General features: G+C 52.2%; 1 protein-coding gene across 1 annotated transcript in view; it reads left to right on the forward strand.

Annotated features, from left to right (window-relative positions):
• The first annotated feature begins 12 nt into the window (after nt 1–12).
• Nucleotides 13–25,827, forward strand: part of PITPNA (phosphatidylinositol transfer protein alpha) — a 33,014-nt gene continuing 7,199 nt past the window's right edge. The window contains exons 1-10 of the mRNA XM_004706883.2: nt 13–85; nt 3,787–3,817; nt 9,610–9,755; nt 12,299–12,390; nt 18,036–18,043; nt 18,609–18,683; nt 19,495–19,578; nt 21,420–21,497; nt 21,600–21,710; nt 22,301–22,423. Of these exons, the coding sequence (XP_004706940.1) occupies nt 66–85; nt 3,787–3,817; nt 9,610–9,755; nt 12,299–12,390; nt 18,036–18,043; nt 18,609–18,683; nt 19,495–19,578; nt 21,420–21,497; nt 21,600–21,710; nt 22,301–22,423 (768 nt within the window). The 5' untranslated portion in view covers nt 13–65. The remainder of the gene's footprint in view (nt 86–3,786; nt 3,818–9,609; nt 9,756–12,298; nt 12,391–18,035; nt 18,044–18,608; nt 18,684–19,494; nt 19,579–21,419; nt 21,498–21,599; nt 21,711–22,300; nt 22,424–25,827) is intronic.

A 25,827-nucleotide genomic window follows, 5' to 3' on the forward strand; every position in this document is an offset into this window, starting at 1 on the left:
GCGGCCGCCGGGAAGCGGGCGGGGAGCCGGACCGGCAGCAGGGCGCCGCCGAGCCGCGAAGCGACATGGTGGTGCTCAAGGAGTAGTGAGTGTCCGGCCCCCGGGTGACGACCCGCGGTGGCGGCTGACGGCACGGCGGAGGGGGGGTCGTGGCCGCCCGGGGGCCCACGGGGATGGAGAGCGCTGGATGGGCTGTTGGGCGGCCCGGCAGGGGCCGAAGGGACAGCGAGGGGCCAGCTGGGGCCCAAGGTGGGGCGAGGGGACCGGGGACGGCCAGATAGGCCCGAGGAGATGCCGAGGGGACCATGAGGGCCGCTCGAGACCTGAAGTGGGGTCAAGGGGACACGGAGAGCTAGACAGGTCCTGTGAAGGGCCTCGGAGGACAGACGGAGCCTGAGACTGGACGGGAGCAGGGCCGGAAGGGAAGGCGTTGAGAGCCCAGGATGAGATGTGGGGGGCTAAGGACTGATGGAGGGGCCCACCTAGAGCTGCAGGCGGGCCTGAGGGGACACATCCGAGGGGAGGAGTTGAGGAAGAGGCCAAGGGCAGGTAGGGTTAGGGTGGTGGGGAGGGAGAGGTGGGAGAGACAGCTTAGGGGCTGGAGGGGGTGCCTAGGGGACCCTTATGTATTGTGGGAAGGATTGTAACCAGTAGCCAGGAAAATGACTAGGAACCAGGGCCAGGTTTGGGTGACAAGGGACAAGTCTCCCGGGACATCAGGGACTGAGGGAGTAGCTGGAGTGATGGGGGTGCCCAGGGGGAGGTGCAGCCAAAGAGGCATTTTGGGGGGGGGGGAGCTTTGAGGTGACCAGGAGCTACTCTGGAACACTTGAAGGACTCCAGATAATATTGGGTACAGAATGAAGTGACAGGAGGGTGTGATGTGACAATGAGTGCCAGGAAGGAGGACCATCCCGAAAGGATATGTTGGTGAATGAATATTTGTGCCGCTGGTGTAGGGTCAGGGGCTGCCTGTCTGTCTCTAGGGTGTGTCAGTCTTGGGGCAAAGAGATGGGGGAGATTGACTTGGGCAATTGGGGTTTCCATGAGGCCAGGCAGTTATAGAAAGATAGTGTAAGGGTAAGGAGAAAGACAGGGCTTCCTACTCCCTTAAAGAGTTAAAGTCTCGGAAACTCACAGGGCAGTTCTACCCTGTCCTATAGGATCGCTCTGAGGTGGCATCCACTTGCTGGCAGTGAGTTTGTTTGAGTGAGTGAGTGAAGGGTGAGGGAGTTCTTGAGTCGTGCCAGATCACTGGGAAATTGGGAGTTCAGAGCAGAGAGTTTACTCTTGAAATCCATGGGGTTGCATGACAAGCGGGGATGTTTGGCACTTGACTTGTTTAGTCTTTGAAGTAGTTGAGATGACCCATCTCTAAAGCTCACAGTGGAGAGTAAACATCATAGGATCTTCCCTCCCCCAAAGGGAGAGTTTGATGGGTACAGAGTTTACCGTGAACCCGTTCTGCCCTGGTGGGAGGTGGGGACAAGTGGCATCCTTGGAAACCTGGGAAGTCCAGGTGCAGAAGATGTCCGAGTGCAACTGGTGGAAGTCGGTTTGGGGCCAGGCAGGTGCGCTGCCGTTTGGTGAGAGACTGTACTTTGCCCTGTCCCCTGGCAGGTGTTTACACCTTTAGCACATAGTGTGGAGCCTTGGATCCAGATGTCACTCCAAGGGGTGAGCACCTCATCTGAAGAGCATTCTTTTGAGGTCCCTCCACCTCAGCTTCTTACCGGCCATCTCCAGCTAGAACTGGGAACTTTAGGTGGTGAGGAGGAGGAGGAGGAGGAGGATCCCATCTCTTGCAATCCCAAGAGGAGAGCTTGGTGCACTTGGGGCTTTCCTATTTCTCCAGACCCTCTTCCTCGTCCCAGAGGAATTTCCCAATCTGTAGGAGGCCGTGGTTTTAAAGAGATTAGGCAGGGAATGGAAGGACCCTTCAGAAGGGATTGAGTTGAGTTTTGAAGGAGGGTGCTTCCTCCCCACTCTTTGTTCTCTTGAAGCTTGCCAGGGAAGATCTGAAGGGCTGGGGATAGGGAGCCCTGCTGACCTGTGCCCCGTGTGTACTCTGGAGAGTGTGTGCCTCCCTGGGCTGGGGGCCTGGAGGGGGGGGCGTGGGAAGGCTGCTGTAGCCCTGGGAAGGGTTCCAGTGAAGGTCACACCAAAGCGAGCACAGCTCCAGCCCCAGTCCGGTGCATCTGTGGTCCAGGCCTTGGGAATCGCACCCTCTTGTGGAGGTGGTTTTGCATCCTGGTCGGTCAGTCCCAGACCATCCTGCAAGAAGTTGGCCAGGTCTCCTTGCTGGGGAGACCCTGGGGCCCACCCGGTCTCTGGAGGTTGTCCCTGTTGATTTTTCTGGCCCTCCAGCAGACAGGATTCGCCCTCCTTTGATTTCTGTGTATTCTTGGGTGTGAGTTTTGCTGCTGTTCTTGAAGATAAAAGGCTCATTGTTTTCGAGGAAGTTTCTTCTGAGGGTACAGCAGTTCTGGCCTCCAAGTTGGGCGTGTTTTTCTGCTCCCTCAGCTTTCTCTTAATGGGAGGCGAGCGTCAGGGGCAGTGTCCTCTGCCCAAGGAGCTCCGTTATTTGACTCATTCGGGAGGAGGGGCATGCTCAGGCAGCAAAGACTTGGAACCCATTTTGGCTTTCCTGCTATCTTTCTTGTCTGGTGCAGTGTTTTTCTCAGACTCCCTTGTATGCGGCTGGCTTCTGGGGGGGCCTTTGAGGAACTGGAACATAGTGAGCTCACTATTTACCATGCAGGAGCCAGGAGCCCGATTGGCAGAAAGACGGAGCAGCTCATGCTTCACCAAGCGCACAGGGTAGAGAAGGGCCCAGTGAATTTCAACCAGGCCCTGGGAAACTGGCTGGACTTGTATGGGTACACCAAGGGTTTTTGTCTCTGGTGGCCGCGGGGCTTTGATCTGGGGTGATGGTGCCCCCTGTTACAAACAAACCACCTGGAGGGGTGCCACCAGCTGTGGCATTTTTCTGGAGTCCTGGCCACCGTGGGCACTTGGCTGGGATGACTGATTCCTGTAAAGAGTTACAGTCTCGGAAACCCACTGGGGCAGTTCTACCCTGTCCTGGAGGGTCTCTATGGGTGGCAGTGAGTTTTTGTTTTGTTTTTTTGAGTGAGCCCACAATAGGTAGTTGTGGACACAGAGAAGAAATCCACTACTTAGTGTGCCTTTGCACAGCTGCGGGAATTCAAGACACAACGTGTGTGTGTTTTTTTTTTTTGAGGGGGGTGCTTCAAGGTAGTTGCTTGTACTGTCATATTCTGCTCCAGAGCGGGGATGGGAGATGTGTGCTATTTAGGGGGATTAGGCCTCCAAGAAGTTTGGCCGCTTCCCAGCTTTTTCCTTGAAGGCTTTTGAGGGGTTAGATGTACAGAGATTCCTGTAAGTCCTAGGGAATTGTTTGTGCAGATCCTTCATCTCCAGCAGAGTGTGCATGGGTAGGTCCCTCCCTCGGTGGTAACCACTGCTCTGTTTAACGGAACTCATTGGCAAGGCTTGTGGAAAATGGCAGTCGGAGAGGGGGGTCTTTAAGACAGGAGTTCCAAAAGTGAGTCAGCCTTGGGAAGCAGGGTGTGGGGGGCAGGTTTATACTGAATCGCAGGATTCTAGGGATGCCAGAAGAGCACTGGGGATCCTAGCGGCTGGGTCTTGCAACAGTGACTATATAGTGGCGGGTACAACAAACTGTTTGACACTGCTGAGATGTCGCTTTCTGAGCAGATTTCAACGCCCGGAGCTGATAACTGTTTCCTCTCTCTCCCGTAGTCGAGTCATCCTTCCAGTGTCTGTAGATGAGGTAAGTCCGTGTTCTTTCTCACCCATGATTGAGTGTGATGGCTTCGGACCCACGGCTGAGTTGGGCTCCTTCGGCGAGTGTACCTGTGGGTTTCAAAGGAGAGGTAGCCAGTGCCAGTGCTCGGTGTGTGGCTTTTCCTGGTTCCGTTCCCCTTGTCATCGTAGACCTGCGCGCTTGGATGCAGCCTGCCCTCAGCTGTTGGCCCGGGCATGACTGAATAAGGTTCTGTCTGGGACGGTGTCTGTTTGGGGCATGCTGTCGACGGTATTAGACGTGCATTTCTGGGACTTTCATGGCTCTGCTGGGAGGTATGCGTGGCCCTCTGGTGGTGCAGCAGGCCAGCACCCACAGTCTGTAGGGCCTCCTTAGCTACTGTAGGTGATGCAGGGAAGATGCAGAACCCTCCGCTCACAGAGGAGCCCTGGTGGCATCGTGGGTTAATGTGTGGAGCTGTCAACCTCCAGGTCAGGGGTTTGAAACCATCAGCCACTTCTTGGGGAGAAAGATGAGGCTTTCTACTCCCATAAAGAGTTCATCGCAGAAACCCACAGGGGCAGCTCTACCCTGTTCTGTGTTAAGAATCCACGGGAAGTGAGTTTGTTTTTTCTCCCAGAGGTAGGGAGGAACAAGTAAATGGGGTTTGCTCTCTCTCCTTAATAGTTCCAAGCTTGCCATCCCTATGGACAAGAGATCTGGCAGGATGTGCCTTGATGAAGGTTCACAGGCCATGCTGACTCAGAATGAGTCTCTTGGACAGCAGCAACCTGCCTGGGAGCCTCCCTATCTCTGAACTTCCTTGACTCTCCTCCCCTGCCTCAGACTTTCTTTCCACCTCCTCCTGGGGGCTCAGCCCAGCTCAGGGGACCCCTGGGCCAGCTCCAGTCTGGGTGCAGGTTGTCAGCCAGCACCCTCACTTGCATGCTTCCTCACCCTTTCTTGCTTCGTCAGCAGGATGCTTCTGTGATAACGTCTGCTCTGCTCTAGAAATGAAATGGACCTTTAACAAAGGCAACAAGGTCAACAGAGCCCAGAGCACTCTAACTGAGGCAAATGTCCAAGCTTCCAGGCCTCCGAGAAGGGTGGGCAGGGGCACAGTGCTTTGAGGATTGTCTCCTGGTGAGCCCATCAGAGCAGGGGATTCCTGGGCAGGGTGGGGGTCAGCCCAGACGTAATCTGGGAAGGGACTGGTGGGGTAGCCTGGGGAAGGTGGCTTGAGAGGGGCTGTGATTCTCAGAGGCAACTGAGATGTACCTCTCACTCAGACTCTCTGCCATCGAGTCATTCCAACCCATAGCGACCCTAGGGTAGCATAGAACTGCCCCTGCCAGTGTCTGAGACTGTAAATCTTTGCAGGCACAGAAAGCCTCGGCCTTCTCCCATGCAACCGCTGGTGGTTGCAAACTGCTGACTTTGCAAACTGCAGTTAGCAGCCCAACTCGTAACCACTGTGCCCCCAGGGCAAAAGAAGTGGGTGCCTGACCTGACAGGTATTGACTTGGGGGAGCCTTGTTAGCCTCCCTCCCTTGGAGCCCTTGCTGCCTCTACTGAAAATAGCACATGGTGATTTTCCAAATGGAAGCCACAGCAAGAAGGCCCAAGTTGCTTCCCCTGAAACCCAGCTCTTGGAGATCCCCTGACTTCCTCCCTGCTCCAGGATGCCCTGCTCCCTGGTTAGGAATGAAGCGCTCCAGGCACAGCATCTACCTGTGAAGTAGGTGCTTCTTTGTGTCTGTCTCTGGGAAGTCGCTCGATGGCTTGAGGAGTGGGGGGTCTCTGAGAAGTGTAGCTCTTACAGGGCCACACTGAGTCACCATCAGCTCAGTGGCAGTGTGTTGGATTTTGTGGTTTGGAATCCTGGGTAGAGTTGAGGCAGGCTTGAACTCTGGTCCCAGAAGGCCCAAGTTGGAATTGGTGGAATGTGGAGCCAAGGCAGGAGCAGAGACTTTGTCAGTAAACCCATTCTGACTCATGGTTGTGACTTTTGGGATGCATTTCCCAAATTGGAGGCCATGACTCAAGATGCTTATATGAGTTTGATACAAAAAAGAGAACCACGAAGGTCATGTCTTTATAACCATCTTCCTGGTCTAGATCAACATCCGGGGGAAGAGTTAGAATTTGGGCTACCCTGAGCCTTTAACCTCAGCACTGCCCAAGGTTTCTACACTTTGGAGAAGAGCAGAAAAGCCCTAGCTATTTGATAGGTGTGTATCCACCAGCGGTTCTAAGTTTAGCTTCACCCTTGTCCCCACCCACTGCTGTCTTCCTTAGGGAGCCTGGGTGGCTAGCTGGTCATGCATTAGGTTGCTAACCGCAAGATCAGCTGTTTGAACCCCGCAGCCATGGAGTCATGCTGATTCCTCGAGAGTCAGCCTACAGGACAGGGCAGAAGAGCCCCTGTGGGTTTGCGAGACGGAGAAAGCAGCCTCGTCGGTCTCCCTTGGAGCTACCAAGATGGTTTGTTACTGGGGCTCCTCCAAAAGCCCAGGGAGCAGTTGGGTTCTGCTGCAAGGGTCCCAGGGAGCCGTTGTCGACTCCATGCAGTGGGCGTCTGTTGGCTGACTTAACGAGTTTGCTTAACAGAAAGACCACAGTGGTTTCCTTTAATAAATAGAAATCTGTTTTTTCGCCGTTTAGGAGCTACAGGTCTAAGTGTGCTGTGTCGGTGCTGGGGTGAGGGCTTCTGTAGGTTCTAGGGGAGATCCTTAACTCTTATCTGCTCCCGGGCAGTCCCCGTTTGCCCGCACATGGGTCTTTCCTTGGGTGGGCAGTTCTCTCGACGCTAGGCTCTGCTTTCTTGGCCCGCTTCACTTCTTGAGGTTCCAGCCTAGCCCTGTAGATGATATTCTGCCTCATGAACATCACTGAGGTGCACACAGAGCAGCTCCATCCCTTTACAACGTGAAGGAGAATGAGCGCTGAGAAATGGCATGGCCAGCTTTTTGAGGCGGACACAAAACCTGCCCTACCTTCTTGCCCTCCCCCCAATTTTTATCCATGCCATCTTTAAAACCCACCCACCCATTTTACCATTCCCAGATGGAAATCAACTCCAAGACCAAATTTCATTCTGGGGCAAAATTCCTTTTTGCCTGTAACCCTGTGAAATCCAGAACACGAGCCATCTGCTTTCAGAGTACAGTGGTGGAGCAGCCCCGGGTAGACAGTTCCTTTACCAGTGGGAGAGACTGGAGAGAAGGGATCCGGGCACCAAGCAGGTCCAAACCCAAGGGAAGGATTTAGATGAGCTCGTAAGCGTGAGAAGACTCCCGTGTTCTCTAGGAGGTACTCCTTGGAGGCCTCTGGGCAGTGGCCCTTCCCTGCTGACTGTGCTTGTTGGCCATGCTCTCTGGGTTAAGTGGTGGCAAAGAAGAACACTGTGTATATCCTTGCCTGTCGGAAGACTGAACACATCTGTCTAGGAGGAAGTACGGCCATAATGCTCCTTGGGAACAGACACGAGACTTACCTTGGGCTCACATACTTTGGGCATACTCTCAGGAGGGACTAGTCCTTGTCATGTATGGGAGAGGACCAGCAACAAAAAAGACCCTCAACGGGATGGGTTGACACAGTGGCTGCAGTGATAGGCTTGAACATGACAGTTGTGAGGACAGCTTAGGGTAGGGTAGTTTTCCTTAGGTTGTATCCCCCCACCCCGAGGTGAGACACCACCCCTATGGGCATTAGGAGAGACTAACAAGCATCCTTACTGTTTTTCAGGCCAGGTTTCATATCAGTGCTTCAGACTCACCGCTGTATTGTCCTGGGCTCCCGCTCCCAGATTGCTAAGGCACCAGGATATGTGTTTCGTACCTGAATTTCCTAGTCATGGGGCCAGTGAACCAGTCACTCGTGCAGGGAGCAGTGCCCTAGGCCAGGGAGGCAGGGCGTCCAGTCTCCTCTGGGCTTTTTATCTGATTAAATAGTCCGACCTCCATCCCCACCCCACCCCACCCCATCCCATCTGAGTCAAGCAACCTTCCTGGGTACCGAGCAGGTATGGCACAGGGAGCTCTCCGCAGGAAGTGGGAAGTGCCCCTCCCTTGTAGTTTGCTGAGGCCACTTACTCAGCCCTTGGGATTGACAATTCTGTCTTCACTTGGTGGCATTAAAGGGTCAGCATATCAAGAGAGATTAGAGGGGGAAGAAGCCAGCCCATCAGACTGATCCTCTTAGAGGCAGGCTGCCCTGAAGAGGAGTCAAATAAAAGGGATTAGTCTCTGCCTGAGGTCCCCTCCCCACGCAGCGCCACCAGCCCCAACAGTGCCCTCTTCCCCTCTGCCCAGCCTGCTCTGAATGCTGAGTCAGGCCTCCGGTGTGACTCACCGCTCCTTTAGAACCCTGGCCAGGCCAAGCCCCATTCGGCTTCATACAGGTCTTTCTGTGTGCCTCAGCCAGGCAGTGGACTTGGGACAGGGACGCCTGGCGCTCCATGGAGGCTTTCAGGCAGCAGCCAAGGGGCTTAGGGTAGGCAGGGCCAGCGTGTCGGGCTTTCACCCAGAGGCCCCCTTTATGGGAGTCACTGAGCCTTGATCCGCTGCCTGGAGCTTTCCTTGGCGTTTGCGCTGGGTTTTTGCTGTGGAAGTTGGGGTTCTTCCAGCTTCGGGGTGAGCAGTAAGTTGTCCTGTTCTGCATTCCCCGCAGCCTGTGACACTGCCTGATAGAGCAGGCTTCCAGGTTCCGGGGGCAGTCGCCCCGGATGCCGCTTTTGGTCCCTGCTACTGCCCGTGGTGGTTGGGAGTGGCAGCTGCCCAGAATCGCAGCTTCTTGACTCATCTCCAGAGAGGAAAACCTGTGTCCTTTGCCCTGGAAGTGCCGGGAGTTTGGAGAGAACCCTTCTTTCCCCCTCCTGCCCCCAGCATGTGGAGTAATCAAGTGCCCTTTCCCTCGTTCTCACCCTCACGCTGCTGTGCCCAGCTGGCATTCGTAGTGATAGGAAGGCAGCTGGGCAGAAGAGAGCATTTCCTTCATTGAACTGTCGATGTTCCTTTTTTACTCCCCACCTTGTTTTCCTTCCCTCAGGCCGCAGGGGCAGGAGGGCCAGGCCTGGGCCCTGGCCTGCCCTGCCCAGGTCATTGGTTTTAACACTGAGCTGTCCTGAGGGGGTCAGAGGAGGCCAGTGATCTTGATTGGTGACCTGATAGGGTGGCATGTGACCCAAATAAAGGAAAACCAGGTTTTTGCCATCTAGTAGGTGCCAACCCAGAGGGACCCCTGGGCCTGCCCAGTCTGGGGGAAGACTCTGTTGCCTAAAACAGGGCACTGGGGCATTTGCTGCAGCCCACCAGGAATCTGGAAGACGTCAGTCACGCAGTCCCCTTGCCCGCAGGACTCCTGTGAGCTGCTGGCGGGGTGAGGGTGGGCCCCAGCTTTGCAGAGAACAGGCCGGGCTATTGGAGTACCTGGCAACCTGCTGTAACCAGAAGTCATCAATGAATGAGACAGACCTTCTAGAGACGAAGTGAGATCCCCTTATTTGGGAATCTGGCGACCAGAGCAGGCCCAGGGCAAACGCTACCTTGGACGCTGTGTTTTCCAAAGGGCGGTGTTTTCCAGCTTCCTCTTGGTTGTAGTAAGCTCTGGGGGGTGACGGGAAGGAACGCAGCTGATGGAGAAAGAAAGGCCGTGTTGTAGGTAGACTTGGAGAAGACCGTGTGTGAAGAAGCTCCATCCAGGATGAGCTTCCAGATGAGGAAATCCCACGTGATCTGTTGGGGTCATTACCAGCTCCTGGACGCTGCAGGGAAGGAGCTTCGGCGTGAGAGTCACTCGTCTTTCTGTCCCCACAGTACCAAGTGGGGCAGCTGTACTCTGTGGCCGAGGCCAGTAAGAATGAGACGGGTGGCGGCGAGGGTGTGGAGGTGCTGGTGAACGAGCCCTATGAGAAGGACGGCGAGAAAGGCCAGTACACACACAAGATCTACCACTTACAGAGGTACGAGACTCCTGCGGCGGCGCAGGAAGGCGGCTGGGTTCTGCGCGCGAGATAATGGAGAGCTGGGTTTCTCCCGTTTTTAGCTGGCTGCTCAGCTTGTTTCACCTGTGAGAGTGGGGCGAGGTGGTACTTTGTTGTCTGAAAGTTTTGTTTAGAAAAATGCCCCCCACAAGACCCCCGGTCTGCAGAGGTAGCCGTGCTTAGTTTCTTAAGGATCCTTCTGTTATCTGTGCATGTATACGCACACAAATGTGTACCTGTACGCAGATGTCTTTTACTGTCATTTTAGATAAATGGAATCATGCGATACTCGCTGTTCCTCACTTTGCTCTGTTGTCACTTAGCATAAGACCTGTCTCTCATGGTCAGCATATCCTACCTCACTCATATATGAAGTACCAGTAGTTTGATACTCATTTTCAGATGTTGACAAATAGTGCTCTGGTAAAAATCCTACAGAACTCCTGCTAAACTTGTCTACGGAAGTATATAGTAACTGTTTCAAAGAATGACATTCTTAGGTCCAGTTTTTTTTGTTTGTTTGTTTGTTTCTGGAATAGTGAATAAGCCACCAAAGAGATTTTGGTAACCCTTTGGAACAAAGGTATAACATTTAAAACAGTTTTGTATGACTATCTGTAGCAAACTGCACAAATTTGCTGTATCTGTAACCAAAACTAATCTCTCAGTCCACTGTGACTTGCCCCAAAGGACGTTGAAAGTAATAGTAAACATACACCAGCTTGCATGGAAGCAGGACCAAGTTCGTGTTAAAAACTACTGAGGACTGGTCAAAATAAGTCTGAAGCTTAACTGCTGGCCATTAAACTGACTGCTAGTGATTTCAGTTGACTTGCCGCCCTGGTGAGTGAGGGCCAGAGCCGGTGGTGAAGCCGGGGGCGGGGGGGCCTTCACTGGGCTCCCGTTGCCTTCCCGGGTGCTTCCTCTGGCCTCCTCCTCTCCCCCTTGCCAGCCCTGCTGAGTTGACTGCCAGCCACTTTTCACTGAGCACTCAACAATTGGCTGAGATTCACATGGGGACTTAAGATCTGCCTCCCTCCCTTCGTGCATTCGTAGTTTTGAAGAGCACTTTGAAGGGAGGGAGTGAGGTTGGGGCTTGGTTCCTCAGGACTCCAGTGACCCAGCAACTCAAGTGGCAAAGACCAGGCTTCACACAGTGAAGGCGGGGCCTATCTTGCCACGCCTCCTAGTCCTTCGAAGAGAGGGTGTGAACATTGAGCTGCTGTCCCACCTCTGTCCTGGTCACGAACCATCCAACAACTAAAACTCCTGCAGCTCCCTGTCTTCAGGGTCGCCCAGGTCAGAAACATGGGCTTCCCACCCCTTCTTCTTCACCTCTCAGGTGGAGTCCATTTCCTTCATCGCTCCAACGGGGCCTTGTCTTCCCAGCAGCCCTTAACTGGTCTTCCCCTCCCTCCGTGGGTTCTGTCTCCAAGGCAGGCAGGTGAACTGCCCACAGCATAGTGATCGTAAATGGTTTCCATCTGCCCTCAGGGCAGAGTCCACACTGTGATGACCACTTACAAGCTCTCCATGACTGCTCCTGCCATTCCTTGCACCATCTACCCTGGACGTCGCCCAGCCTTTGCCCGAGTCCTACTCATTCTCGCAGTGTTCCTTGGGGAGCCTCCCCAGTCCCTCACAATCCCCAACCCCCAACACACACGCACCTGCTCTTTGTGCAGCCCATCATAGCACACACTAAGTGTTCCCATTTGCCTGGTTAGATGTACTCCCACTTGTCGTCATAAGCTCCCTGAGGGCAGACGCCGTGTCTGCCCAGTGTCTGTATGTCTCCCTGGAGGCTGGCGCACAGAAGGCCGCACTTGAGTGAGGGTGACAGTGAGTGAGTGGCCCTCCCAGGAGCTGCTCGAAGTGAGCTTTCATGAGGGTTAGGGCTCTGTAGACTTCAGGAAATAAAGCTGACAAGCTGATTAGAATCTGCTAGAGACGATAGAGGCGACCAGTTAAAAATTAAGAAAGGAATATGCATTTTTGTGTGGGCGCACACTGTACATTTTGTTCTGTGACCTGATAAGAAGAGATGGAAAAAACAATTTGGTGTGTAAGGCCCCTAAGGCCCTCTTAGCTTCACTGAACAGAGAGAAGCAGATCAGATCATCCTGTATCCCATCCACCAGTTAGTCATCCCATCCACTCGCTCAGGCCCATAAACCTAGACTGGCTAGTCTTGACATCTCCTTTGAATCTTACCCTTGCCTGGGGCCAGTGGCCTCTGGCAGAACCTATAATGACTGGGGTGGGCTTCACTGGCTGTCCTTTTTCAGCTCGCATTGGGGCAAGTTGTGGGTGGGTGTCAGTAGCCAACTACGCTGGGATGTCAGGCTCTGACAGATGACATCTCAGGTTCAAGAGTAGCCTGCTTATCTCATGGAGACTTGCTCTTTGGTTCCCCATGAAAGCAGCTGGCTGTGGTCTAGAGAATGTGATAGAAGAGCTTGTTGTTATAGCTTCTTTTCCTCTCCTCCATTGCTCTTTCTGACCCCTTTGTCTCTCTCTAGCAAAGTGCCCACGTTTGTTCGAATGCTGGCGCCAGAGGGAGCCCTGAATATACATGAAAAAGCATGGAATGCCTATCCTTACTGCAGAACCGGTGAGTGCAGGCCTGGATAGACGCTGGAGCTTGGCCCCCAAGGTGGACCCAGAGAGTGGTCAAGTCGGCCGCTGGGCGTTGTGGCCCGCCATCACTCTCTAGAATAAGCCGTGGAGTCAGGAGCTTGGACAGCTTGGGGCCTCTCTTCAGGCTGGTCTAGACTATTACTGGCAGAGCAACTTGGTGGCCAGTTGGATAGGAATCGCCAAGTGTCATGGCCTGAGGTAGCCTAGAACCCCTGGTATTTGGGGATGAAATAATCATTGTTTTTACTGATTTCAGAAGTAATACAAAATAGGATTAAAATATTGGAAAAGACATTGAAAAATAAAAATAACCACCTAGGGTTCTTCCTTTAACATTTTGTGTTATTTTTTTTAAATCACTTTATTGGGGTCTCGTATAGCTCTTAACACAATCCATGCATCCATCCCTTGTGTTGTTTTTATCAGGTCCTTTGTTCTGTGCATATATTGCTGTATAGGAGCTCTAATGGTGTAGTGGTTACAGGTTGGCTAAGTCCTGAGAGAAAGATGAGACTGTCCTCCTATGGAGAGTCAGAAACCTGCAGGGACAGTTCTACCCTGTCCAATAAGGTCACTGAGTCAGAATGGCAGCGAGGGTTTTCTTGGCTATATAAGGCACATATAAAATACGAAAAGGGCTTCGAAAGGCTCATAGAGGAATTCCAGTGTGTGTGTGTGTAAATACACACTAGACATATTTTCTAGGCAAAATTGAGATCACGCAATGCTAACTAATTTTTGGTCCATACATAGAACATGTGCTCCATGTCACTAGGTAGTCTGGTTTGGGTTTCTGATGTGTAATGGCTGCATGGTTAGTGTTCTGTCTTGGGAATATGTTGTGGTCTTTTAAAACCAGCCTCCCATATTTGGGTTAACTGAAATCTCCCGTTTCAGCGTGGTCTATCTGTGTTTGCTTTGGAAAGCATCCCCGAGGCCCAGAGAGCCTTAAGGGCCCCTAGGAAAATCTCTGTAGGCCCTACAGTGTAGGGTGACTGTCCTGTCCTGGGGAAGGAGCTAGATAGACCTAGACAAGAAAAGGTAGCAAGGAGAAGCTGCTACGGGTGGGAAAAGGTTAAAATGAAGCCGATCTTTGATGATAAAAATGTCACCTCTCCATGGAGTATGCATGACAAATGACTGTTCTTCCAGGGGAAGAGCTCTGAGCCAGGCTTAAACTGAGTCAGCATCTTCTACAACTGGGAGGGAGGGTGTGCTCATGGGAGAGGGAAGGTAGATTCACTCCCTTAAACGTGGCCGATTTCCTATTTGGGGTTTCTGGGAAGAAAAGGAAAGATTTCAGGCTCGGTAGGAAACTTGCTGGTCTCGTCTAGACATTCCTAGATTCCCTCTCTAGTTCAGACTCATGGCTTTGCAAGATTCCTAGGAGTAGACTTTTTGGACCACCTACACTGGTACTGATCCATATCCCACAGGGCCTCAGGGACACCCTGGAATTTGTCCAGGTGGAAGGTCGGCGTCCACCAGCAACTGCCATTTGTTGGCACCAGCAGTTTGGCTATGGGCTTCATCTGCCAACTTCTGCTTGCCTGTGTTATTTTGCTTGCTTTATTTACCAGGAACTGGAATTCCTTAGTGCAGTGAGTGGTTAAGTACTCAACCGCTAACAGGTAGGTCAGTGGTTCAAACCCACTAGCCACTCCTCGGGAGAAAGATAGGGCAGTCTACTGTGTCTATGGGGCAGTTTCACTCACTGCGGTCACTATGAATCAGAATGCCTTTGGTTTCTGTTTGGTTTGGTGCTCCCTAGATCAGAAGGCCTCACCCATGTGATATTTTTCCTATGGGTTGGGCATGGCTAAAGTCCAGGACACAGGCTCATTGCTCTCTCCAGTCCTCACTGGCCCCACACAAGTTCAAGAACCTTGAACCAGAAGATGCACTGTCCTGGGGAAGGAATGTGTTCACATCACTACTCCCTAAGCAGCGGGCAGGGGCTTCTTGGAAACAAGGCTTGCACACACTTTCCTAAAAGACTGTACTATGTAGCAGGTGTGTCCGGTCAAAGACCAAAGGTGATGATGTCTGAGAGAGTTGTACTGAGCAGGCATTGTGGGAACCCCAGCCATCTTGGCTTAAAGGAGGCAGACAGCATGGACTTAGCCATGCCTGGGACACACCTTTTGTAAACAGCGAGATGCCCTTGACCTCTGTCATTCTGGGGCAAGTATGCTACACCAGGCGAGGGCATTTTCCTGGACAGCAAATATCAGTTCACACACTGAGCTTTGGCCTAAAGAAAAATGTAATTTCTAAATACTTCAAGAAGTAGAGGAGTTGGGGGACAAACAACAGAAAAGTGGGTGAAGGGAGACGTCGGACGGGGCAAGATATGACAACATAATCATTCATAAATTATCAGGGGTTCATGAGGGAGGGGGGAGTGGGGAGGGAAGGGGAAAAACGAGGACCTGATGCCAGGAGCTTAAGTGGAGAGCAAATGTTTTGAGAATGATGAGGGCAATGAATGCACATATGTGCTTTACACAATTGAGGTGTGTTTGGATGGTGATAAGAGTTGTATGAGCCCCTAATAAAATGATTTAATTAAAAAGAAGTAGAGGAGCAGGGAATGGGTGCAGCCTCACCATCAGAATCCAACTTCATCGGAACAACTGTGGAATCTTAGATCTCTTCAGTTAGACACTTGCTCTTTTAAAATAAGACATAAAGAGGCAGAAAGTTGGGGCAGAAGGCAGAAATGACGAGTGCAAGCCTCTTGGCTTGAAGGTGAGAAGTGAAGCAGCATGGACTGAAATTGACATCGCCATACCTTTTGGAAGGCTCCGAGCGTATTGTGAAGAGCGCTGGTGGTGTAGTGGTTATGTGTTAGGCTGTTCAAAACCACCAGGCATTCCAAGGGAGGAAGGCAAGGCTTTCTACTCCCACCAAGGGTTACGGTCTCAGAAACCCACAGAGGTGCTCTGTCCTGCCCTGTAGGGTCACTATGAGTCAGAATCAACGCCATGCCGGTGAGATTGGTTTCTTGGTTTTGAGAAGTTAATTGTGAGGAGCCCTGGCAGGTCAGTGCTGACTGCTACCCACAGGGTCGACAGTTCAGTTAATATGAAATACTCATCATCAGGAGAAGCCCCGTGGCACTCTTGGGTAAGCATTGGACCGCTAATTGCAAGCTCAGTGGTTCAAACCCACCAGCCCACTCAAGGAAAATGCTATCTGCTCCCATAAAGACTTACAGCTTCGGAAGCACTGGACAGCGTTTCTCTGAAGGGAAATGGACTTGGAGGCAGGGGATCGCTGTTACCAGCTCATTCTGGGCTCTTTCTTCGTTTCTTTCCCCCTGAAGTTAATGGGATGGGTGGCGAGGAGGCATGGGAGGAGTGCTGTCGTGCACAAATAAAAGGACAAGGAGGAACAACTCTCCCCTTTTCTTCCATGTTAATCCTTGGCTGGAAACAGTGTGGCCAAGCCAGGGCTTTAGAAGAGCACCTTACTACTTGGCCAACCCTCCCTTTCATCCAACTACAGGAGCATTTCCAAGACTTTCCGATTCTGCTTGCAGGGTTGCAGGCTGTAGGAAGGGCAGAGTGAATGCAGGGCTGTCTGGACGAGCAGGGAGACGAGAGAAGGTTTGGGGCAAGGGGCTTTGTTGACCGAGGTTAATATTAAAGGTCAGGGAGGGTCACCACCCTCTTAGGCTCAGAACCCTAGAACCCTAACCGGGTTAAGAATGAAGTAGGTCTTTTTCTCAGGATCGCAAAGACTACTGTATAAAACCCCCAAATGAACTTACAAAATTATATCAGACTGCAAACTACAAAAGTGAAGCCAGATATTTCAGTTGACTGTTTAGAGTAGTGATTCTCAACCTTCCTAATGCCGTGACCCTTTGGTACAGTTCCTCATGTTGTGGTAACCCCCCAAACCATAAAATTATTTTCATTGCTACTTCATCACTGTCATTTTGCTGCTGTTATGAATTGGGTGACCCCTGTGCATGGGCTACTCTTGTTATCAGTTATCTGGTTCCCAGAAAGCCCACGTCGTTGACTTACGTACACCTGAGTTGATCAGACAAGAGACAGTTGTTTAAAGAACATGGACCCAGAGCAAGGTGCTTAGTTGGAAAACCTTAATGGCTAGTGTCATCAGACCTTTAGAGAAAAAAAGTTGTCCTCAAGCCTACTAGGATTCTTGGAAAATCCCCCTGCTCCCCCTGTACCCACAACCCTGCCTCATTTGTCAGAGTAGAACTGTGCTCTGTGTAGCTTTCTGTGGCTGATTATTGGGGAGTAGAGCTGGCTTTTCCTCCAAGACATCTCTGGGTGGACTTGAACCTCCAACCTCTCAGATGGTGCCGGATGTGCTCACCAGTTGCACTGCTCAGGGACTGCCATCAAACCATGCTAGCCAAATACCCAGAGGATTTCTGAGAAGGTAGGCTTTTAGGAATTTCTTTTCATGGATATTATAGGTTGACAAGGAGGCCATAGGAAAGTTCACTACAGAGAGAGGGCAGAAAGAAGAGGGTGCGGTGCTCAGGAAAGGGAGGGTGGGGAGACGTTGGGCTTGTGTTCTGGAGGAGCCAGTCCCTGGAGACCCTGGTGCTTGGTCAGGAGGAAAGGGGACGACCCTGGCCGAGATGGCTGGTGATTGTGGGGGCAGGGGAGGGACGGGACCAGGCAGGGCTTCCTCTTGTTGTCCACCAGGCTGCACCTAGCAGCAACATCCCCATCCTGTCCATTTCTGTTGACATGGTTGTCTTCAAGCAGAGAGCAGGGCATTCACTTAAACACAGGGCTTTCCGTTCGAATTCTTTCTCTGGTGGGTTTCCTGGAAATGGTGACATCCCCCTGGGTCATTCCTGTCAGTGGTGGGGGTCTTATCCCTTCTCTCTCAGCTGTTCCCCATTGCAGCCTCCTCTGAGGCGACCCTATTTCAGTTTTGGAGATCAGCTATTAGCCCCGCATGCTGTCCAGGGTATGACGGGTCAGCAGGAGAGATGGCTCTTGAGTTCAGAAAGGACAGCCTCTCCGGGCCACTGGCAAGAGGAGAGCACATCCATTCCCGGTGATATAAGAGCCGCAGTCATTTTCTCGGATGAATAATTGAAGTCTGCTTTCCGAGGGGGTCTCGTTACAATGAGCAGGAGTGCCGAGAGCCAGAGGTCTGGTTACAGTGTATGGAAGGATGCAGAGGGCAGGCAGACCTGACCTGGCCTGAAGTGCCCCACTCTGCCCATGGGGGCCCTGGGGATGCGCCCACAGAGTGACGGGGACAGTGCCTCCACTGACCAGCGCTGCCCCTGTCCTGGTCTCCAGCTGGAAAGGCTCCAGAGAAGCAGATAGTGGCTTTGCTTTTAGTTAAATTCCAGATTCAGTCTTTTGGGGCTTTCTTTGAAGTGAAAGTGGAGGGCTGACAAACGGATGTATCCCTGCCTCACTGGTCATGGGGGCGGGGGCAGGGTGGGGGTGGAATGAGCCCTGGAGTAGAGGACTTGGCTATTCCTGGTCCAGGGGTGGGGGGTGGGCGGGCAGGCGGGCAGATTTCGTTCCCATTCTCACTAATCTTTCTCTCTCTCTCTCTCTCTCTCTCTCTCTCTCTCTCTCTCTCTCTCCATGCCGTGTCTTGGAGCAGTTATTACAGTAAGTATCTTCAGAGGCTACAGTGGTACATAAGAAACGAAGAACCGAGGTGAACACTGCAGCCCTAACTCAGCCTTCCTCTTGCAGGCCCCATGGGGAACCTGCTTTGGGGCCTTGTGACCTTTTGCTGTCAGTGGCCTTAGCATTTGACTTTTTAAGGTGCAGTGTCTTAGCTTGGGGTCTCTGCTGTTCAGAATGACCTGAGGTGCCCCTCCCTAGGTAGCAAATGTATCCCGTTTCTGCAGTATTCCCACTGAGGTGTTACTGGGTTCATATGATTTTTTTTTAATTGTTAGAACTTTCAAAAGCACTGAAGGACAAGGTGTAGGGAGCCCTCCTTGTGTGTCATTTCTGAGGCCTCAATAAGTCGCCAAATTGGGGGCCTTCCTTTCCTCGTTGAACAGTGAGGGTGACCGCACTACAGAGCCTGCTGGGACGAGGAGCAGTGCCCAGTCAACTTAGCTGTCCCTGTGCGGCAGACGCTGGGGTCTCCGACTGCCCGTGAGCCGGGCTTGGGAGACCGCGCTGCCGGGGGCTGTGAGGTGGTTCTTGTCTCCCTTTCCAGAATGAGTACATGAAAGAAGACTTTCTGATTAAAATTGAAACCTGGCACAAACCAGATCTTGGCACCCTGGAAAATGTAAGTACGCTTCCAAGAACCCCCAGAGCGAGGTCTTGAAGAGGTTCTGCCCTGTAGCCCCTGATGCAGGGTCCTCTCCACGGCACCTAGGTCCCCAGCTGAGAGACCATCATCCATCTGCCTGGACAAGTCTCGCCACCATGGGGCTGCTCTGCCTCAGATTTACAGAATGGGCCCCTCCAGGCTCGTTGCCGGGTCTTCTAGGGATGTTGGGACTGGTGTGACATGCAATTCTTCGTGGGTTTTGGTTTGTAGAAGCATCCAAATAACTAATAATGTGGCTATGCTGGCAACCTGTCCCTGAGCGTACACCCTCTAAATAAAGGGGGATCTGAGGGAAACAGCAGCAGGGAGCCCCAAAGTCTACTTTGCTCAAAAAATCAGAATGTTGGTGCCCAAGTTTAATTTTCACGCAAATAGTCCACTCTCCCAGTGACTGCAAAAGGGGACCGTGAGCTGCCAGTAAGTGATGGTCCTGATGAAGCTCGGACAGCGTGATGAGCACAGTCAATGTCCCTGGAATGCTGACATGGCAAATACTTGGTTACACACTTGGCGGGGGGAGGGGTGGGGTGGGGGGCGGCTTCAGAAGGCTTGGGAAAAAAGACATGAACAGATAACACAATTTTACCACAGATTTTCTTTAAGTTCCCACATATATTTATCTCAGATCATTTCACATAAAATTCTTTATTACACAAGGAATCTCATGTTAATGGCTATGAAGACAGCTATACCTAGGTGTCCGTTTGGGGTGAAGGGTGCTTTGCCGCTGATAGAAAACATGCCACGGTCCACCTTCTTCCTGCAGGTGCATAAACTGGAGCCTGAAGCCTGGAAGCATACGGAAGTAATATATATAGACATTGCAGATCGAAGCCAAGTACTTAGCAAGGTAGGAACTATTTCAAGATGTGTGGTAGCGTTTGAGGTGCAGAAATGGTTCCAGGTGTTAGACAATCCAGGGAACTGTGCCCTGACTTGACTCACTACACTCTTAGGTAGGTGCAGAGTGTTTGGGTTTCTTTCTCATTGGTTTTCATCGTCTCCCTTGCTTGACTCGGGGATGCGAGACAAAGCTCATTGCCACCGGGTTGGTCGTGGCTCCTTGTGGTGTGCAATTGAGCTGCCCCATAGCCTTTTCTTGGCTGACACGCTCCACAGAAGCAGAGCACCGGCCCTCTTGCCACAGTACCACAGGGTGGGTTCAAACTGCCAACCTTTTAGCAGCTGAAGGCAAACTATTTAATGCCACCCGGGAACTTTGACTAAGGGTTACAACAGGAAAACAACAGCCCAGATTTGTGTCTTGACCAGCCTCTGGACAATATTTCTGGACCACATCGGTATTGTCGGAGCCCTTGTGGTGCAGCCAGTTAGGCACTGGCAGCTAACCCACAGGCCAACAGTGCACAGCCACTGCACGGGAGAGAGGTGAGGGGCTTTGATTCCCCGGCAGATTTACAATCTTGGAAACACCAAGGAGCAGCATGACTGCCTTAAAAGGGTTACCGTGAGTCGAAAGCGTATAGATGGCAGTGGGTTTCGGTGGGCCTCGGTACTGTGACTAGGCCTCTCGGGCCGTTGAAGCTGCTCGATTCTGGGGTTCCAGCTGAGGGGTGGAGAATATATTGGGAGTCGGTGGTGGCTTTCAGAAGCTCATGGAGAGCAGAGGACACTGCGGTCTGGCTCCATGTTGGGTTCCTGGAATGGAAGTGTTTGCTCTCCATTCATTAGTGTTCTTGCTTTTTTGGACAAAGGATTAGGGGATAGGAATTTGGCTCTGCTCACTGGTCAGGAATCAGTGTTTGCTGTTTTTAATCTCGAGGGCGTGACCCCTCTCCTGTAGTCACTGTATACTTCAGCCGGTTAGACATGTGCATTCCCAGAAAGCAGAAACCCATCTTGCGCTTCCTTACCTATTATCTCTAGCCCTAAAGGGTGAATGGATTTTAAACTAAAAAACAAACCAAAGTGAATGTATTCCCAGTACTTCACAAACACATCCTTACCCGCACAAAGCATGGTTCTTCTAAGTATTTGGTCAGCGCTGGTGGTTCTCTGTGAGTAAGGGAAGCAGTGGTGGGGAAGATGGGAGAAAGTAAGTCCCTGCTCTCACAGATGGCACTACGAGCTTGCTTGTCCTGAGCCCAACGTCAGTCGGTGCAGGGGGACAGCTAGATTGCTCTCTCTTTGTGATTCATTCACGCACCGGATGGACTGCATTCCATAAGCCTGAGAGATGAGCTTGATCAGTAAGTCTGACACCAGGGGATCGATTCTCCATGTGGAGCATTTCCAGGAACACGCTTTTATTAAAACAAGCCAGCGAGCGAGCAGACGAGAGGCCTATTATCCTGCCCGACTGTGTTCCAGCCTCAGCCTTGGGACTGGCCTGCAGACATGCTGCTGACTGGGTCTAAGGTACACCCCAAATCTGCATCTTGAAAGGTCCCACCCTGGACACTCACCCGTCTTCAGCAGTGGAAACATGTGCGTGGCCAGGGTCTTGCACACTTGTCCCAACTGCACCTGAGCCGGGGCGGCAGAGAAGCAGGGTGCAGGGCTCTGCTTAGAGTCGAAATGCATGTGCTCTGGAGCTCGGGTGTAACATTTTACCCACAGTCCCTGCGGGCTAGCATCATCAGAACTGGCATAAGGTTTTGACAAATCTGGTTTCTTTCTTTTTGTTTCCCCTCTCCCCACCTCCAACCCGAACTCCACGATCTCTTTCAGGATTACAAAGCAGAGGAAGACCCAGCAAAATTTAAATCTATCAAAACAGGACGAGGCCCTCTGACCACCAATTGGAAGGTGCAGTTCCCAACCTTGCCACTGGGGGCGGTTGGAGGGAGGATGAGGGAGACCTGAGGAGACACTCCTAGTTACCTACCTGCCGGGGTGTTTCTTTTGCAGCAAGAACTTGTAAATCAGAAAGACTGCCCGTACATGTGTGCGTACAAACTGGTTACTGTCAAGTTCAAGTGGTGGGGCCTGCAGAACAAAGTGGAAAACTTCATACATAAGGCAAGTAGCCAGCCTTCTCAGTGACCTCTGGGTGTGTGGCCGGGGGTGGGAAAGGATGCTGCCCATCAGCGGAAAAGCATACAGTTACCTCATAACCATGTCACCTGCTTCCTACTGTTCCTGGTTCAGTTCCATAGCTCCTTTGTATGGACCCAAGGTGTTTGCATAGCCCTTTCGTTCTGTGCCATCTTCGAGCCTCACTCGAGGACCACATTCCATAGTTGCTGGCCAGCTTTGACCTGGCTGTAGGCTCCAGAGACCAGGAAGGGACTTAGCAGAGTTGTTCTGAGTTCTTGGCGTGGCTCTGAGCTCGCGGGCTGCAGTGTTTGGAGTAGCAGACTTGGCTGGGAAGGAGACACCTGTGCTCTTTTGGGGCCCCCCCTGTTTTGCAGACATCATACCCATGAGCTGTGTGGGGGAAGGGGAGACGGTCACCGATCTGGACCATGAGGTCTGATGCACACGAGCCAGCCAAGCACACTCCCCACGTCTCCCCTGTCAAGAGTGGCTGTGGGCCCAGAGACCTCAGAGAAGAAGGTGGCAGCCACGGTCTTCCTCTCTGGTTCTAACTTGCTTCTTCCTCTTTACAGCAAGAGAGGCGTCTGTTTACAAACTTCCACAGGCAGCTGTTCTGTTGGCTCGATAAGTGGGTTGACCTGACAATGGACGACATTCGAAGGATGGAAGAAGAGACAAAGAGACAGCTAGATGAGGTAGGTGGGTGAATAGGCAGGCAGTCTTGCTGGGGCAGTTGACTGAGGCCACTGTCCTGTAGGTCCTGGCCGAGCCCAGAGCTGCTGCAGGGAGGGCGGAGGGTGGGAACTCGAAAGAGGAGAACAGACTGGGCTCTGAATTCAGTCAGTCCTGCTGAGGTGGTACCACCAAGCCGGCCATGGCGGTCCTTGTGGAATGCCGAGGGAGGAACTGGGTTGCTACAGTGCTGGTTCCGAGCCCAGGGGCTTCATGCTGGGCTGCAGCGGGGGAGGTGACCCTGAGAGTAGGCAGGCCAGACAGATTCAGAAATAGCAGGCGCAGTGCACACAGAGGCCAGCAGCAGCACACACAGAAGCAGACTACTCTATAAGGGTGTTTGGAACTATTTTTAGAGTTTGGAACTTTTGCGTACCACCCCCCCTCTTTTTTTTTCTTTTGGCCTTGGCGGGGATCCCAGAAGGAGGGTTTGTCTGTTCCCTGGGAGTGTGGAGACCCACCAGTCCTCCTGCCCCGTTGGGAGATGCTTTCCCCTGAGGCCACTCTGCCAAGATGGTCCACAGATACAGCCAAGCCCTCACTGTGTGCTGGGCGGGGTGCTCAGGGCTTTACTATGCCATCTCCACTCCTGCAGGGACACCTTATGTCACACAGAAGAGCCGCACACTTAGAAGGCATGGAGGCTTGGAGAGCTCAAGGCCATGCCCAAGGTCACTCAGCCTCCATTTCTCTCTCTGAGTGCCATTCGAGCCCCCTTCCCCTCTGTTTCCTAAGAACGTCTGCCCACTTCTCCCTCCTTGCCCCCTGGGTGGGATGGCCTGGAGCCCGGGTGTACAGCAGGGCGGCATTTTACAGGTTTACAGCAGCTGGTGAGAGCCAGACCCAGCTGCCCATGGCCCCACCACATGGCCCAGATGCACTGTTCTGGTTCTGGTGGGTCCAGGACCCAGCGACACCGCCTTTCTCTGGAGCCCGGCAGGGAGCTGTTTTTGCCATCTGGGGATGACACTTCCTGGCTGACTCACTGGTTAAGTGGCCCACCGAGTTAGTTCCTGCCTGCCGGAGCAGCTGTTTGGACTATTCATTCCGCTACATTGGCCCCTTTCAGTGGCACGGTTTTGGAAACGGTCCCTGATTGTTCTGCTAAGGGAAGCAGTAGGCTTTAATATCTGGCAGTTCTGAAGTCACGAGTGAGAATACACGAGCCTTCTGGTCATTCTAGTCCAGCTCAAAAGAAAGGGAAAAGCCCACCGGTCAGGAACCTGGAGACTTCCTCTGGAGTTGAAACTAGACCTTTGGCCACCTGCTGCCGGCTGCTGGCCGTCAAGCCTGCACAAGATGCAGGGGGGCTCATGGAAGCACTTTACCTTTTGCTCTTTGGATGGAGTTCAAGTTCTTGGAGCTGGAGGAACTTCCCAGAGGACCTGCCGGATCTGCCATAATTTGAGACCGCCTGGGCAGGGCGTTCTATTTTAGCTCCCTTACCTCCTAGCCTGCCTCTCTCTTCCCTTTACGCTTCTTCATTTTGGGAAGGATTGTGCCAGAACCTTGAGCTGTTCGCGGTCCTTTGAAGTAGCCCTGTGTGCTCCCTGCAGCCCTGCTCTCTGCTCCTCGTCCTTCTAACGGGAGACTGGAGTCTATAGAAAGGTGCTCGTCTCAGACTTTACTCAGTGCTCCAAGCTTGAGCAGTCCTGGTGGCATCGTGGAGTAAGCTGCTCACCACAAGGCTGGCAGCGCCCAAACCACCAGCTGCTCTGAGGAAGAAAGATAAAACCCTAAGAGCCCACTCCCCAGAGGCACCCCTTACATTTCCTATTTCTTATTTCTTTTCCCTGATTTTCCCCATTTCTAACTAAAATGCATAGTATGCACTGATTCCTTAACTGCTCCTGCCTTCAGACATTAACTGTGGGGTTCTCCCTTGGGAAAACTTAGTTCTTTTAGCTCACCCCGGCCATCCTCTCAATCCGGCTACATCACCAAAAACAAACCTCTCGGGCCATGGAGTTGATTCTGACTCACAGCGCCCCTGCAGCACTGGTGGGACAGCACCTGTGAGTTTCCAGGACTGTAACTCTTGACTGGAGTAGAAAGCCTCATCTTGATCCTGTGGGGCGGCTGGTGGTTTCGGACTGCTGACCTTGCAGTTAGCAGCCCAAATGTGTACCCGCTGTGCCACCACGACTCCCATGGTTATGCACAGCATTTTGTTAGCCCATTATTCAGTGACTCTTCAGTCATTTTTCTACCCGTCTGAGCCTGCGTGTCGTATTTTTCCTGTGGGGCCTAAGCACCAGAAGGATAATTTTTTCAAAAAACCCCCGGAAAAAAAGCTTGTAGCTAAGATATGAAAAAGAGCTTGAAGCACCATTGAACTGATGTAAAAGCAATTCCTGGTGGAAAGTTGTGGTGAAAGACCTGACCTTCCCTGACAAAGTTTGAACGGAAGTCAAGCATTCTCATGTGTCAATATTGTAGGTATAGAAAAATATGATGCTCAAGGAAGTAAACATGGCTAAAGTTATGACTGAAGGGAGGTTCTCGCGTCTACGTGACTGTGATTGTCTGGGAAACTTGGAGGACCGAATTCACAGAAACTCGTGAATAAAGAGTGCATTATATAAACGAAAAGTGCCTCTCAAGAAAGCATCGTACACATAGCTACCCAAAATGAAAAGTCCAACATTATCCCCCTGGACTGATCTTCAGGAAGCAAAAGACCCGGTGCCAGGTGAAGCGGTGCTTCCCCAGCCTGGTCTGAGTCCCCTGCATGGCTTAGGGAAAGACTCCAGGGAAAGCCTTGCTTGCGCAGGGTGGCAGGAAGTCTTTATTGGTGCCTGCTCTGTGTGCCGATCACTGGGTCTGACTAGTCCTTGCACGGGTGATGTCGTTTCCACAGTGCTGTGCCCGGTCTGAGTACTTGTCTGAACTCACACTCCCCCTTGGGATCTTAAATTTTTTGAGTATTTTGAGTTGTACACGGGAACTTCAAAAAGCTCATGGGAAATTGCCGTTCATTGATTGATTCAATTTTTCCAGGAACTTTCTGAAGCAGCCCCCTGGTCCAAAAAAAAAGTCCTGAATGTCGCCGTCTTTAACCCTCTGCTGTTTTCCCTTGCAGGGAGGCCTTGGGGTCAGATAGGGAGTGTCATTCTTTAAAGCAGGACACAGTGCTCCAGTGAGGGTAGGCTTCCTTTGTGAGTTATGAGGGGTCACTAGAAGGTCATGGTCCCCACTGCGGTGACTCTAGTGCCTGTCGTCCAGGACTACCTTTGCTGGGTGAGGCTTAAGGATTTGAGAAATCAGTGATGGTGAGATGAGTCCCTTGCCCTAAAAAGAAGCCTGTCAAGAAATGCAGGCCTGTCATGTCTCTCACCTTCCCCCACCCTTCCTTTTTCATGCGCCT

The sequence above is a fragment of the Echinops telfairi genome, unplaced genomic scaffold (assembly GCF_000313985.2).
Source record: "Echinops telfairi isolate 266 unplaced genomic scaffold, ASM31398v2 ScPeMD7_7458;HRSCAF=8496, whole genome shotgun sequence".
NCBI classification, from domain to species: domain Eukaryota; kingdom Metazoa; phylum Chordata; class Mammalia; order Afrosoricida; family Tenrecidae; genus Echinops; species Echinops telfairi.